General features: G+C 35.5%; 1 protein-coding gene and 1 pseudogene across 2 annotated transcripts; both read right to left on the reverse strand.

The window, feature by feature from the left end:
• Positions 1–3,975: 3,975 nt before the first annotated feature.
• LOC120157555 lies at positions 3,976–5,535 on the reverse strand (annotated as a pseudogene).
• Positions 5,536–14,662: 9,127 nt separating this feature from the next.
• Positions 14,663–16,882, reverse strand: LOC120157577 (floral homeotic protein DEFICIENS-like). 2 transcript variants are annotated; one of them, XM_039168670.1, is made up of 8 exons: positions 16,702–16,882; positions 16,564–16,626; positions 16,406–16,472; positions 16,248–16,309; positions 16,059–16,158; positions 15,274–15,315; positions 15,100–15,144; positions 14,663–15,009 (listed from the first exon to the last, which is right to left on the reverse strand). In XM_039168670.1, the coding sequence occupies exons 1-8, from the start codon at positions 16,749–16,751 to the stop codon at positions 14,836–14,838; spliced, it is 603 nt and encodes a 200-aa protein (XP_039024601.1). In that variant the 5' UTR covers positions 16,752–16,882; the 3' UTR covers positions 14,663–14,835. The 2 variants fall into 2 exon arrangements, with proteins under 2 accessions (XP_039024601.1, XP_039024600.1); XM_039168669.1 differs by having other exon boundaries at positions 16,564–16,860.
• Between the last annotated feature and the right edge of the window lie 347 nt (positions 16,883–17,229).

The following is a 17,229-nucleotide window of genomic DNA, read 5'->3' on the forward strand; positions in this document are numbered from 1 at the left end:
GCAAAGATGCAAAATGCAAATGCATGTATGAAAATGTTTTACTTAAGAGTGATCATCTTAGAACATATTTCATTGAACACAAAAGTTTCCGTGCATCAAACAAAAATTTTACATGTAGGGGACATCTTTCAGTCCTAACTTCAACAAAACTTTACACATAGGGGATGTCTTTCCCATTTTTTTCTCTAAAACCAAGTTAGTTTATCAGCCTATGGGCCATATTGTTTGTCTGGATTGCAGCTTCTTCCGTGACATTCTCTTTCATCTTCTGTATCAGTTCTTGGAGTTGCTCATTTTCCCTTGTAAGAGAACCTTTGTGTTCAAGAAGCTCTTGGACAAGATATTCATATATGTTGCAGTTCTTTTTTAGCTTGGTGACCCCTGTGATCCACTCTTATGGGTGTTTCCTATGCCAGCCTTTTGAAAGGCTTGACTGATCTTCTGGAAATCTTCATGCATGGTTTCCACTTCTGTGCTCAATTTCTTGTTTTGATCATTCAAATAACATGTTTGAGCTTCATAAAAACCACCTCTACTCTGAATGCCCTGACTGATGCTCTTACCATAGACTGCTTTTGGTATCAATCTTTCAGGATCTTTGTGGAGTACTTTTGGTATTAATATAACAGGATCTTTGCGTGCATAGCTCGCTTCTATCCTCAGAGTTTCCTCAGGATGTCTTTCCTTGGCTGCGTCATATTTTGTTTGATCATAAAACTTTTTTGTCCATTTATGATTTCTTTCAAATTTGATGAACAGTCTTTCAAGTCAACACCTTTTGGTTATGCCATGATCATGCAATGCAAACAAAAGAAATTAATATAAACAAGTTAGAGCAAAATAACATGTATGAAAAATGAGAAAGGAAAAAATAAATTGGTTAGTACCAACTAATGGAAATAAAAATTTTATCTATCAAGGTATAAATCCTAACTTCATGCTTTCTAGTTCCATGCTTTGTTTGGAAAAATTAACCTAACCGCATGATTTCTAGTTTGCATGCATTTAATATGAAATCAAATAAATTAAAAGCTAGAGCTTATTTCTCCTTTGTGTACACCTACAGACAGGGTTTAAGTATTGTCTTAGATTAGGAGAATTTCTAGGGTTTATTATATAAAGGGTTTTAGTTCTAGGAGTAAAGGTACTCGAACTGTCCTTGTTGGTGCCCCCTTGGGCTGCCAAACACTCAATCCTAGTCCACTACAGACTTAAGCGGATCGAGTTCAATTCGAGGGGACACACTTCTCTATGCCTGACACGGAGAATAAATTCTCACAAAGACATAGAGCATATAAACCCCGAAAGCTACTTGCTAGGTCTGACACGGAGAATAAATTCTCACGAAGACGTCGCTTTCACTCCCACTTAAAAGGGACAAACTTGATTATAAAGCTTATGTTCTGCAATGCAAGTGTTGTGTGTGAGGAGAAATGTTCAAACCTTTGACAAACAAATAAATAATGAAATTTAATACTTTGAAAATGAAACTAAAGTAAAGATATTAATAAAAAATAATATATATAAATATTATGAAAATAATAAGTATATATAAAAAAATTTAAAAAGAAAGGATTATAAATTAAATATATGAATTTTTAATTTCTAATTGATAGAGACAATTAATTTTAAAGCTTGACCGGTCCCCAGTGGAGTCACCAAGCTGTCGTAACCGATTTTCACCCGGGCACGAAATTTTTTTACTTGGCGGGAAAACTAAAATAAATAAATAAATGATTTTTTATTTAAATAATATTTTGGGAGTCGCCATTGACCTTTTTGGGTTAGGTAGGTCAAATACCTAAAAACAATCTTTTAAAATAGTTTTGAATAAAACATAATTTAAAAGATAAAACAGATCTACGTATAACCAAAATTTTTAGTAAAAAACGATTCGTGGTCGATTACGTTTAGGGAAGGATTAACACCGTTATAACGCCCAAAATTGGTACCCATTAATTATAAATTGTATCTAATAATAGAATTTAATAATTCAGATATAAATTTAATTTATGATCATATTATTTTGTATTTGAATCGGATAATTCTAAGGAAGAAAAAGATATTAAATAATTTTTATAAATTAAAATATTTATTTAAAATATTAGAGAAGGACGTCTAGTTGCTTTAAGACTGTCCCTTCTTAATATTTTGAAAAATAAATAAATATTAAAAATAATAATTTTTCCTAAGAAAATAATTTAAATAAAACAATATGTATTTTCTGGTTTTTATAAGTAAAATATTTATTTATTTTTAAAATACCAGAATAGGACATCTAGTTGCTTTAAGACTATCATTTTCTTCGATATTTGAAAAATAAATAAATATTATTAGTTAAACAAATATATATATATATATATATATATATATATATTTATATGACTAATATAATAATAAAATAATAATTAAAGTAATAATTTAAACATATTGGAATTGAAATGATAATAATACAAATTAAATTGCAATTAAATAGTGACTAAAACATATAAAATTAAAGTAATTGGATTAAAATATAAAATATTAAAATTTACAACCCTTATTCGTAGTATTATAAAAATATAATTACTAATAGTGTAATTAACCCTAATTATTAATAGGTGATTAAAATAATAATTATTAAAATTAAAGGCTTTAACTCGAATAAGAAAAAGTCTGAGTGCTAATAACGTAATTTAGCCTTATTTAATTAATTCGGGTTAAAATAATAATTACTAAACTGTAAGGGACTAAATTAGGTATTTACCCTAAATATATATATACAGATAAGGACTAAAATAAAATAAAATTACGAGACCAAATTAAAAGGATTAGCAATTAATTCCTGTGACTAAATTGCAATGTTACAAATCTATGGGTGTTGCGAAAATGATTTTCCCAAAAGGGAAATTACACAGATACCCTCCCCCAAAACGACGTCGTTTGGGAGAAGGTATAGATACCCTAAAACCGGCCTAAAATGGCCATATCCTCTCATTTTCATTTTTCAGCTTCTCTATCTTAGAGAGAGAAGCTCTGCATTCTCTCTTAAACATAGAGGGAGACCACCGGCCGACAGCCGTGCTCCGGCGTCGGTCACCACCGCCGACCACCGTTGATGGTGGCCGAAAAATCTCAAAATACCCCAAAACGAAGCTCTAAACCCCCTAAAGCCGAACCTAGCCTTAGTTTTCCTTAAAAATCTCCTAATCGGAGTAAATCTAGAAAACAAACCGACGGTTTTACCTCGGTTTTTACATAGTTTTCGGCTATGTTTGGGCTTCCCGATGGTAAGTCTATTTCTCTCTTCTCTCTTTCCTTTCGATTTGCTGTTATGGATGTTGTTTGGCTTGCTGTTGTGGTATGTTCTTCCTCTCTCCTCTCTTTTTGCTGTGTTCTCTCTCGGGTTCTTGCTCTCTGGTCTCCTTAGTTCTTTTCTTTATTTTCCAGGTGTGGTGGCTTTTATAGCCACCACCGAGGATGCTCTCAGACCAGTTAAAGAATGGCCCTCAGTGAGTCACCGAACTATGGTGGTGACTCACCATAGGGTGGCGCTTCTGGAGGCTTCTTTGAGGCGGTGGTGTCGTGGCTGCAGCGGGGTGGAGCACCTGGTAGTGGGAGCGTCGACAGAGGCGGTTGGAATCTCTGGATCATTGGCAGCTGGGGCTAGGGTTAGAAAACCCTAGCTGAATTGTTACAAACCCTAAAGGGTTTGGATCTTCTATTGTATCATCCGGGTTGGGCTTGTAAATCGGGTCTTGGTTCTTGTAATTGGGCCTGTATTATTTATTTAATAATAATAATAATAATAATAATAATAATAATATATTAATAAAAATATATTAATAATAATAATATATAAATATAATAATAATAATAATATAAAAATAAATGGATGAAAAAATTAGTATCTTCACATACCATAGAACATATCCTTTGTAGATACATGTTTTCTTTTTTTACAGCAGTAAAAACTGTCAGCTTATGAGATCACATCTTTATGAACATATGAAGTATTGAACTTTCTATTTACTGCAATTTGACCCAAATGCCTTTGCTGGGAATGCCTTGATGGACCACAAACAAAAGATAAAACCCTGCCGGAGCGATATTATCCGAACGTGGTATCGTGACATCAATGGTGTACATAGATTTCTCCAAAGCAGTTACCTTGTCATTTCCGAGTTCAAGCAACCTTTGGTTCATAGAGAATGAATGTGTATTAAAAGGCGGCGCTACCATTGTTACCGACACCTGGTTTTGGGCAACATTACCTGCAATCACCACTTGAACAGTTAACTTTTGCCCGTATTTGATCCAGGACATTGATTTTGGCGCAACTGTTATCGGTCTTATGCTGTTGAATTTTGCGTCTAAATATGCTGGAGAGAATGCTTCTAAGCTTAGTTCAGTAGGGAAAAGAACGCCCGTGAAGTTGTAAAACCTGTGGGGATTGCTTCCTCCAACTAAAACTCTGCCATCACGAAGTAATGCAGCAGTAGAATGGTAGAGCCGAGGAATCGTTGTCGGGTTTTGTGTCTCGAACCGTGTCCCGATTTCTTTATCAGGCTTATACAAAACCGGATTCAAAACCGGGTTCCGACTAAACTCCCATCCTGCTGTTCCTGAACTAGCTCCATTGATGATCAAGACGTTACCGTTTGGAAGCAATATCATGTCACCCATAACTCTAGCCAGAGGCATGGTCTCCATCACCCACCGTGGGTTGGGGTCGGTTATTTTGATCCTGGCGCAAGTGTTCAAGGCTCCAATGAAAATTTTCTTACGCTTAGCTTGAAAAAAAGATCCTTTTGGAGCACCTCCACAAACCAAAACTTTAGCTTGAATGGCTGGCGCTTGAAAGTTCATCAGTGGAAGCAGAACTGCTGAACCAGTGCTGGGATAGCTTCTAGGATCGCCACCGGGAATCGTTGGATACGTCTTCACAACTTTGTTTTTCATGTAATCAAGCAAAATAGCTCGATTGTTGGCGAAAATAAACAAGTTTCCATCCACATTAAGGAAAACAAAAGGGTAGAGATTGTTCTCAGCTCCTCTGTCATTGGTTTCCGACAAGAAAGGAAAATTGAACATGTTGGCGGTAATGGTTTTAGGAACAAACTCGTAGTTAAATTGTCCCCGACCACCGACAACAATTTGTCTTCCATCAGGCAAGATATGGTTGGAGGCATACCATCTTTTGACAGCCAATCCATTCGGCGTTTCTTGCCAATCGCAGGTCCCGCATGGGCTAAAAACCCTGACCTTTAGTTCACCGTCGTTGTATCCACCGGTTTGGACCAAGTTACCATTCGGCATGACAGCTCCTGAAGAGCACCAAACGTCGGTTTGAACCATGAGAGCTCTGAACTTGTTGGTTTAAACATCGTACTCAAGTGAATGAGCAGTGCGATCCACTTTGAGAGCTGTATCTGTTGGGTCATAGCGGCATTTTCCATTAGGCAACGGCCGTTTTGATAGTCCAAAATCAGTTCTATCAAATATAACTACACGGTCGTTCCTAAGGAGCTGCATATGCATGGCTGATATGCCTACGCTCTTTTGTAAGAGTTGCCATTGACCTTCGGCGACGGCGGCCTCGAGGATATGCTGACATGGTTGCGATGCAAAGAGGAGTCGAAAGATGAGGATTGAGAAAACAAATGTCGAGGCCGACATTCTTTTTTGATTGGGGACGGCTTTATTGACTGTTGGCTCCTATTTATAAAAAAACTCGTGAGGGGGGATGCATGAACTCAAAATTATGCAAATTAAGATTTAACCACGTATATTTTTTTTTGAAAATAGATTTAACCATGTATAGTTAACAAATCACTTGGTCTTCTGGAAAAAAAAATATTTTCATAATAAAAAAATTACCTCACGTGGAATTAGAATTGTCGAAGAAGAAAGCAATAAGTCTAACCTTCTTCTGTTGTACATACTCCAATATATAGTTACATTTTTTATGTACTTTTAATGTGTGTAACCCTAAATTTCTTTTATTTACTCTAAGTATATATTTAGTCCATAGATTTCAGGCTAAAATCTTAGGAGAAAAGCAAGGGAGCACGTAGACTGGTGATAAGGACGGTTATCTAGGTAGTTGACTACTCATTATGTTGGTAATATCTTACAGCTCTCGTAGGTTAGAGTTAGATTAGCAATAAGGATGTGTAAAGAAATCTATACTAATGAGAAATGTATTTCTTGTTTATCATTTACAAAGGCACCAGGCCATGTTTATATAGTTTTACAAGATAGCTCACACAACTCCTACATTCATGCAAGCAAACATAACTAACTCTTAACACCCTTAACTGCATAATAACCAACATCCTCAACTGTCCTCAACTACATAACAACTTATAGGCTTAACATTCTCCCTATTCTCTTTTCCTCCTCTTCTACCAAATGGAAACACTTGAACTTTTGATCTAAACTGTTCAAACAATGGCCTGGATAGCGGCTTAGTAAGCCCATCTGCAACTTGGTGGCTCGCTGGGATATAGTTAACCACTACTTGTTTAGCAGCCACCTTCTCTTGCACAAAATGCAAGTCAAGTTCAACATGTTTAGCCTTTGCATGATACAATGGATTGTTGCTCATGGCCACAACACAATTGTTATCACACCAGATGACTGGTACTCCTTGTCTTACAACACCCATATCTGACAGAAGAGCACTAACCCAAGCCACTTCAGCTGCTGCATTAGCTACACTGCGATACTCAGCTTCCATGGTGGACCTTGAAACTGTCTTTTGTTTCTTGGAAGTCCAAGACACAAGGTTATCCCCTACAAACACACAGTGCCCAGAAATAGACTTCCTATCATCAAGATTGCCACCCCAATCTGCATCTACAAAGGCTACTATCTTCACATTCACTTCATACGGAGCTATCACTAGGCCATACTCAAGCATGCCTGCAAGATACCAAAGTATCCTTTTAACAGTAACCAAATGGCTTTGACGCGATGCATGCATGTACTGAGCTACTTGGTTCATACTATAGGTGATGTTAGGCTGAGTATGACACGCATATAACAGTGCTCCAACAATGCTACGATACTTCTTTGCATTACACAATAAATCACCAACCTCTGACTGTAATTTACTCAGTACCATAGGTGTTACTATTGGACCAGCTTTGTCCATACATGTTCTTATCAACAACTCAAGAGTAAACTTGCGTTGACTCAACACTAACACTCCTCCACATATTTTAATCTCAATACCAAGGAAATAACCGAGCTCTCCTAGGTATTTTAATGAAAATGCAAGATCCAACTGTCGAACCACATCATCAATCTCTGTGTTCGAGCTTCCAGTAACTACAATATCATCAACATAAACTAGCATATATGTATACACAACATTGTTATTACGTATGAACAATGATGTATCAGCCCTATTTTCAGTGAATCCCTGCTGGAACAAACACTGCTTCAACCGTGCTTGCCAGTTCCTAGGCGCCTGTCGAAGTCCATACAAGGCCTTGTTCAACTTACATACGAGCTGGCTGTCATCTTCATCATACTGCTCAAAACCTGGTGGTTGTTGCATATACACATCCTCATGTAATTCTCCATTCAGAAACGCATTGTTTATGTCAATCTGGCGTAGCTGCCACTGTCTTGTTACAACTAATGACACGACCACATAAATTATGGGAAATTTAATTACTGGACTAAAGGTCTCGGTGAAGTCCTGTCCTGGCACTTGTGAGTATCCCTTAGCAACCAAACGAGCCTTGTATCTCTGAACAGATCCATCTGGATTAGTCTTCAATTTGAACAACCAATTGTAGCTTACAATCGACCTCCCAGGTGGCAGCTTCATAACAGTCCATGTCTCATTGTTCTGCAATGCATCAAACTCAGCATATACTGTTACTTTCCAATTAGGGAACTTCAATGCATCATACACATTGTTTGGCTCCACTGTTTCTGAAGACATCATGCATAATTTAGGTACATTTAGCATTAAGGGCTCTTGCACAGTTCCATCATCAGTGTTTGAAACCACAGGTTCTTGCACAATACTACCACCACTGTGATCACCAGTTTACTCATCAAAGACCACTACATCATCAGAGTTTACTGTATGAATAGGCTCACCAGTGACTTCAAGCGTTCCACTTCCTGAAGTACCTTACACACTTTCTGAAGTACTTTGCACAAGTCCATGCATTTTATCAGCAGTTCCCATGTCATCTGTTATTGATTGTAACTGCTAAACATCAGTTACAACCTCAAACTTAGCCGATTCCACTACACTACCATTTGTAGGGACCTTGGTAGCTAGACCTGCGAATGGAAACATAGACTCAATAAACACCACATGACGAGAAACATAGATCCTTTCACTCGATGCAAGACATAAATATCCTTTGTGTTGTGAGCTATAACCCAGGAAGGTGAAAACTTGAGACCTGAACTCAAGTTTATGAGTCTGAAACAACCTGAGATATGGCACCCTCATTGAAGTGTAATCAGGTTTTTTCACAAACAACTTTTCACAGGGTGACATATCACTCAATACTTTAGTTGGAAGCTATTAATAGTGTAAACTGCAGTCATGGCAGTATAAAACCAAGTACTGTATAGGCATGGACGCTTGAGTTAACAAGACTAAGGCCAACTCAATGATATGTCTGTGCTTTCTCTCCACAACTCCATTCTGCTTGGAGGTGTGGGGGCACGAAAGCCCATGGCTGATGCCATCTTGCAACAGATCACGAGATAAACTCCTGTACTCGCCACCCCTATTGCTTTAAACCACTTTTATTGAAGAACCAAACTGATTCAGCACTAGTTTTTGAAACAATTGAAAAACCACTATAGCTTGAGCCTTTTTTTGCAGAAAATAGATCCACATGTGTCTTGAATAGGTATCAATAAATGTCAAATAATACTTAAATCCTTTGGAGGCAACATGAGCTGGCCCCCAAAGGTCAGTGAACACTAATTCAAATGGGGCACAATAAACAGAAGTAGAATTAGGAAATGATAGCTTGTGGCTCTTGCCAATGCAACAAGCATCACATTTTTTATTCATATTTGAAGGAAATGATACATCAATGTCCTTACATTATTTCACAACAGTATTATAAGTGGCATGTCCTAACCTCCTATGCCAAAGAGCGTACATATTAGAATTACTAACATCAGCCAGATTAATTTGGGCTTTATCATAGACACTTGACGAACCAGTCTTGGAAAACACATACAAGTCATCATTGACCTTCCCCGAAAGCAACACCTTACCTGTGGAGCTATCACGAACATAACATCCATGAACATGGAATTCAAAGTACACTTCATTGTCCCAACACACTTTAAAATCGAAAGCAGATTATTTGTTACACCAGATACATACAAAAGATCATTCAAGAACAATTGTCGAGACAACGAGGGTAACACAAAATTACCAACTATATTAACTGCTAATGGAATGCCATTACCCACAACAAGATTACCTGAGCCAAAATGTTCAGTTCGTTGAATAATATTCTTGGATTCAGGTGTAACATGATGCGTAGCACCTGAATCAACCACCCATTGACTCGAGCTAGTTGCTAATTCAGCATGAGCCAAAGAAGACTCATATGCTTGAGCTATCTCATGTTCTTAGCATGATAACACTCACAGTTGGCATTTTTCATAGTGGTAAAGTTAGCACTGGCTGATCCTTGTTTAGGGTGAAACTGACCAACCTCATCATCAATGACATTGAAATTTTCATCAAACCTATGCCAACACCGATTGACAAGGTGCCCAATCTTTCCACAGAGTTGGCATTGAACACATGGTCTCCCACGACCACGCCCTTTAGAACGTCCACCATAGTGATATCGATATGCTGGATTATGATTAGCATCAGCAGCATTGTTTACCGATCCATGAGTAACATGCGCACTTGCAATAACATGTTCTTCTTAGGCAGCAAACCCAGCTAGTTGTGTTTTAGCATCAACTAACTGTAACATCCTCAATACCGGGTTAGTGACCAAAGTGTGAAAATTTAAAATTTCAATGACCAAATTAGATAAATTGAGAAATTTAAGGATTTAATTGAAGTATTTGGTGTAGGATGAATTAATAAATGAAAGAGAAGGAAAGGGGCAAAAGGGTCATTAAAAAAAGAAAGAAATAAAATAATGATAGTGGGTATTTTATAAACCCATGTGAATCATAATTTGGGAAATTAAGTTTCCAGATTACTCCTCTCTCTTCTTTATTCATCTTCTTCCCCTCCAACGTGAAACCCAAGCCAAGGCGAGTTGATTTTCTTTTGGTTAATCCTTCAATTTCAAGCATGGTTTTGATTCATGAAGCTTTAGGAAACATGATGGAAGGAAAAAAAGGACTTAGAAACTCAAAGATTTGTAAGTTATGAAGGATTAAAGATAGGAAGTGGATAAGTGAAATTTTGAATAAGAATGTATAAATGGATTACATGGAAATTTTGGTATGATTCTTAGTTTTAAGAATTTGAATGAGATATGAGAGATTCTAAAGTGTTGGAATGATAAAAGTTAGTTAAAATGGTTGTAGTTGAGTTTAGTGGTATGAAAGGAGTTTTATATGAGGAAATTTAATGAAAAGTTATGGAATTTTCGGGTGAAACCAGTTTATTATTGACATGTGCATCGATGCACTATGAATGGGCACCGATGCACTAAGATAAAAATTTGAAGGTGCATCGATGCATTAAGGGTGCATCGATGTATAGGAATTTTAAACCTAATTTGGGGTGCATCAGTACACTCCTAAAGGAAATTAGGAATATGAGTTTATTAAATTCGTTTAAGTTAATAGCATCGAAGTATAAGGTTTAGGCTTCTGATAATCATCTTGAAAATTATATTTATGTAGATACAGAGCCTAAACGAATTCTGGAACAATCAAATGATTATGATTTATTCAAAGCAAGCAAGGCTAAGGTGAGTGTAATTTTAATTGTACTTATATTATTGAACGAACATTTGCTTGCGATGAGCCAGTGATGGAGTTACTATAGTAAGAAGTGACTCCTAAAATGTTATTTGATTTGTGATTCTTATATATGCATGAATACATGAAAATGGGTATAGTATTTTATATGTGACATGATATACATGCTTACATGAATATGCAATATGTATTATATGTTATATGAAATGATATAGATGTTTACACATACATGTGGTATGTGACAGAAGAAAATGTATATGTGATCACAAGAGAAATGACATGAATACATGAGCATATGAAACATAAAAATAAATGCCCATGGTATATGATACTAGAGCGATAGGTATAGTTGGCATGCCAAGAGTCGAGGGTTTATCTATGTCTTTTAGGACATATGAACAGTTTACCTAAGTTCTTCGAGACCTATGGACAGTTGCCGAGGTTCTTTATAACCTCTGGATAGGTCCTTCGGGACATTTATACAAGCTGTGGTGACAACATAGTGGTGCATAACCTCAATGTACTCAAATACCTTAAGTTCTCAGTAATGTACATGAGCTTACAAAAGGTATAAAAAGTGTTTGCATTATTACATGTTATCATGTTATTATTATTTACATGGAACCATATATAACATGATTGAATAAGTAGATAATATGTTTTTATGTATATGAAATGCATTATTATTATTATATGATATGCCTCACTAAGTCTATGACTTAGCGTGTAAGTGATTTACACGTAGGTACTGAAAAGCGAGAGGATCAAAGCTAAGCAACATAACAACATATCTCCACTTGAAGATAAGATCATAAGTAAATTACACAATATGTATTATTATGTGATAAATAGGTTGACATGTAACCAAAGCGGGTAAATTAAGTATTTATGCTATGATCAAGTTTTGTAATGTTTTAAACATATTTATGTAAATGTAAATGTATAGTAATGAACAGTTAATTTTTTACGCGTTTTATGAACGTTTTACGAAAGTCACTGTAGCAGTGCATTGATGCACAATTTTGCTTCGAAATTTAAGTGCATCGGTGCACTGTAGCAATGCATCGATGTACTGTAGCAATGCATCGATGTACTGTAGCACTGTTCATGGTACTGTTCATTATTGTTTTCTTAATAATGAAGCATAATTTAATAGTATATTATTGTATTTTCTTAATATGAGTTCAAATGTTTTGATATTTTATAAGAATATTGTTTTAAAAGTCAATGTAACATCTCGGACTCGTATCCGGGTCGGGTACGGGTTGGGGTGTTACACTAACATAGTATAGATCCTATCTAAGGGAAGAGACTCACCACTGGATGTTATAACAGCCATGAATGGTTGGTAATCTCTTGGGAGCCCTTTAATAATGCTGGCAATGTGTTCTACAGCAGGAACTGGGCTGCCACAAGATGCCAAAGCATCACATACTTCCTTAACCCTATTTAAGAACACCCTCATGCTGTCATCCCCCTTTCTAAGTGACTGCAGCTTGTAGTGTAGATTCATAACTGATGTTGTGGACCGATTCGCAAAAAACTACAAGACTGTACTTCACACAGCGCCAATTGTTTCAGCACCAAGGAACTGAGGCAGCAAGTGACTGCTGATGGTGTACAAGAGCCAGGAAGCCACAACATTGTCCTAAGCAACAAAGTCTTCATACGCCTCGTTAGCAGTCAGCACACCATTATCATCAGCAACCATTGCAGGTGGAGACTGCATTGCACTAGTCAGCAATCTCTCTAAACGATGACTTCTCACAGTAAGAAGGATTTGTTGCTTCCATAGTAGAAAGTTTGTTTCATCAAGAATCACATTCACTCTTTTATTGGTGAACATCTCGATAATTCTTAAAGCAGCCTTCAGTCAACGAAACAACAACTTCAAGCAGAAGCTTTCTCTCAATTACGCAACAACGAATCCTCCTCCAGGATGAATGGTGAATGATACCATGTAAATAAATCTATACTAATGAGAAATGTATTTCTTGTTCATCATTTACAAAGGCACCAGGCCATGTTTATATAGTTTTACAAGATAGCTAACATAACTCATACATTCATGCAAGCAAACGTAACTAACTCTTAACAGCTCTTAACTGCACTTAACACCCTTAATTGCATAACAACCAACATCCTCAACTGTCCTCAACTACATAACAACCTATAGGCTTAATAGGATGAGAGTGAAATTTTAAATTAAATGAATGAATTTATAAAATTTTATAATAGGAGAATGAATTTATAAAATTTTATAATAGGAGAATGAATTTATAAAATTCAACAATTAAAATTATAGTAAAATTTAAAGATAAAAACATATTACTAATAAAAAAATATATAAAAATTTAAACATTTTTAGAAGACATTTACCCTTATCAAACCTTATCATGTATCGAGGGCCTTGGATTTACTTTTCTTATTCCACCGATTTAAGTGTCCTCAACTGTTCATGGGATATTTGGAAAGCTAAGGAATCTTGTAATGTCTTGCCATGCCATTACATTTTATACCACTTTGTCTAGTTGTTTTGCCAAGTTAATTTCATAGAGTTTTGGTTTTGTTCCGTTTTTACTAGGAAAAGAATCTCAAAGTTTCACCACGTGACATAGAGAAAGGTGACAAAAACATGAAATGTGGATGACATGCAACTCCTGTTTTTATAAGGTTCGACACCTGTGTGTGATTTCTCGAGTAAATCTTTGCATTTCTCTAACATCATTTCTCAATCAAAACAAATAAAATAAAGAGTGAGAAGATGATAAAACAAACAGCAAAGGTGGGATTTCAATTTTTTAACTTCTAGAATAGTTTTTTCTTTCTATATTCATCACCATTTCTCACTAATGCTTTGATCACGGACCCTTAACAGGCATAGTTAATGCCATTGATAGAAGGACTACACTGGCCATAAGCTTCCCATCCCTTCTATTCTTGTAAATGGTCCAAATTAACGATGTGACACGTGAATATTTGAGCATCATTGATGACGTTAACGTAAATTTGTTTATAGAGGTATCGTGTTCGATAATGTTAAAAGCTGTAAAAAAATATACTCCTATATTATAACCATAAAAAATTACTGTAATACTAGGAGATCCAATCACCAAATAAATCAGTAGGCTCAATTATGGAGTCATGACCTAGGCCAACAGGTTTATCGTTGGACCAAGACTTGAAGGTCCAATTACCAAATGTTAACAGTTCATGGCTGGAAAAAATAACTCAGCATATGATGGTGGAAGCGATAAAGAAGCGATAAAGAAGCGAATAAATGCCCTACTTTTCCTAATACACTAGCAGGCCAGGAATTAGGTCTTATTCAAATCGAGAAGATATTCGTTTTTATTGGCCATGGGATTCACGCTCCACGATTATCCTGACCTGGCCCTACCCTTTTGCATCTCCAACCCTTGTTTCTTTACAGACTTAACATCAGGGCAAATTTAAGGCCAACCTTTGCCTCCTTAAATGCTAGCAACACAAAAGCAACCAAAGTGTTATGATTACGCTGCAACTATCACAACATATCTTTGTCCAATCTAATGCATTTTCCCCCAACTTGACACAGGTGTTGGAATCGAATATATTTAATAAATCTATCACCTTTTATACACATCTGAATATATATTTAGCTTAATCAATAATAAAAAAGAATATATATTTAGCACAAGATTTCATGGCATGCACTTGAAAAACATAGCATTCCATAAACAGATAATCATAAAATATATAATCTCCCATATCAAGTAAGAAACAGATAGGAAACACCAAAGTTGCATGACAAAGCTGGCGAGAATTTTAGTTGAAGTATAATGGCACACACCAATTCTGTTTTCTTAGCAATATTATATGGCATGAACTTAGTTTATAGATGGAGGCATAGATATTCTAATCGAGCAAGGGATAGGTGGTGAGATCGGATCCTCTACCACTGTGAAGACTAGGATGGTTTGGCAGCAGGCGTAGAGCAGATATACGAGGGCCTCCATTTTGATACCCGATTAAGGTATTGTAATCCCCTCCATTATCAACTAATCCATACGGGTCTTCTTTCAGAGCATCCTTAAATCAACAGCGTTTACTTAACATAAGAAAAAAAACATATAAAACAATGGTTTGGAATCGGTCCTTAATTAAGCCGGAGGTGCTTACTAGTTCATGTAACAGATTCTTGTGTATCTCTTCCACATTCCTCACCTGCAGGCAACAAGATACGTAGTAAAACATAGAGATGAAACAATTTATATATTATCACAAAACTTACGGCATGAAACGTTTAATGATATATAAATATTCAACTTGAAATATTCAAATGTTTACAATTACCTTTTTCCTCGAAGTATCGATCTGATTGGTGAGAATACGATACTGCCATATATTATGAACATAAAAAAATTAGATTATAATGGAAAATGAATTTCATTGAAACTTGATTTTCAATACAAACATTTCTTTCTTGATACAAATAAAGAATATATATATATATATTATGATTAATATAACTTATACACTAAACATGGTTTTTTTTAACTAAACAGATCTATTGATGGTGATCAGTGTTTCTAACCCATATATACATACACATACATATATCTTTCTAGTAGATTAATTTTTTTTATGTACATATAATATTATTTGATATATTGATGATGGAGTTTTTATTGTATATAAAAGTTAAAAATTTACTAGTGATTTTAAGATGTCGCTATTATTTTATTTTTATAAGAAGACATATTAACATGTTAAACTTGTTTTTTTAGTTTTTTTTTCATTGCATATGTACAGAATAATATATATATATATATATATATATATATGTACTGTCATATCAACCAGTAGAATTATTATCAATCTTTCCCAACTATTAATTCACTATGTATTATGCCAAATATTCGATGTTGTAGTGAAATTTTGAATATATAGGTATATAATATCAGCTTTTTAGAAAGAAATGGAAAAAATAATAGTTCGTCTTATCTAAAAACAAAATCTAAGCCTTTTTTAAAGAGAAAGAAGAGTCAAATCTAACTTAGTAAAACCCCAAATAAGGAAGATTAACGGGAAGAAAACCTAGTAGACAAGTTGCTTTATTTTGATATAAAATAGCCAACCTTTCTATCACGAATAAGATTGACAGAGCTATCCATCTCTTGTTCCAAACTTTGAAGATCTTCGATGCTCAAGTCATTCAAACAGTCACCCATCCTCTTCCTACAATTCATTCCATCACATCTAATTAAATAAATAAACTGTGGAATTTCATAAAAAAATCAATACTATTTGTTTATTATTCTTTTTACCTTATCTCGATGCGTAGGTTCCTGTTAACCTCTTTCAGCTGCTTCAACTGCTCTTGCATTTTCTATGCATAAACATCAGGAAAAAATATCACTGTAACGGAGAGCTATTTTATGATGTTTTTAATAAAAAAAATCAACTAAAAATGAAAGGGGGAAACCTCGTAGTGGGTGCTCCATACATCGATCCCCAAGGCTTTCTGGTACTGATCGATTATTTGCTTCGTTCTATATATTGAAAAAATAATAATACGCTTTGTAAGTTTTAGAAAACGAAAATGAAATAAATCTAGGGTTTTAATTAAAAAGAGGAGATTACGTGGTGGAAGGGCTGATAAACTCATGGAGCTTTCCACTGGTGGAGAACATGATGATAGAAACTCTCGCATCGCAAAGAACAGTGAGTTCATTAGCTTTCTTGAAAAGACCGTTTCTTCGCTTCGAATACGTGACTTGCCTGTTGGTCGAGTTCTCTATCAGCTTGATCTGGATCTTCCCTCGAGCCATGCTTGATGATTTTCTCTCTGGTTCTTTTTTTCTGGGAAAGTATAGTGAAAATGAAGGGAAGGGGAAAAAAAGAAGCTAAGCTAAATGAAATGAAGGAGATTGTGGAATCCATTTGCTAAAAATGGGAAGGCAAAGCCTAATAAATGAAAAGGCTTCTCAAGGTTTGTTAAACGCGATAAACTGTAGAGCTTTCCTCTTCTTTGATTTGAACCGAATATCGATGTTTCATGACTCTGGTGAATGGGGACCATCACTTTCCGTCTTTCTCCGTCATTCCCTTTTTAAAACCCTAAACCCTGTCATTAACGGCGGTTAACGGTGCTCCCTTTGAGTGTTCCTTTAAACCAAATCTCGTAGCATTGTTAAAATTGGGAACAAAAATGAAATTTACTTTTTTTTACAAGATAGTGCCCGTTAATTTTATTAAAAATTAAAAGTATCCAAATTGTAATAAAAGTTTATAACATCACAATCGTAA

Source organism: Hibiscus syriacus, unplaced genomic scaffold (genome assembly GCF_006381635.1).
Source record: "Hibiscus syriacus cultivar Baekdansim isolate YM2019G1 unplaced genomic scaffold, ASM638163v2 tig00111273_pilon, whole genome shotgun sequence".
Taxonomy (NCBI): Eukaryota; Viridiplantae; Streptophyta; class Magnoliopsida; order Malvales; family Malvaceae; genus Hibiscus; species Hibiscus syriacus.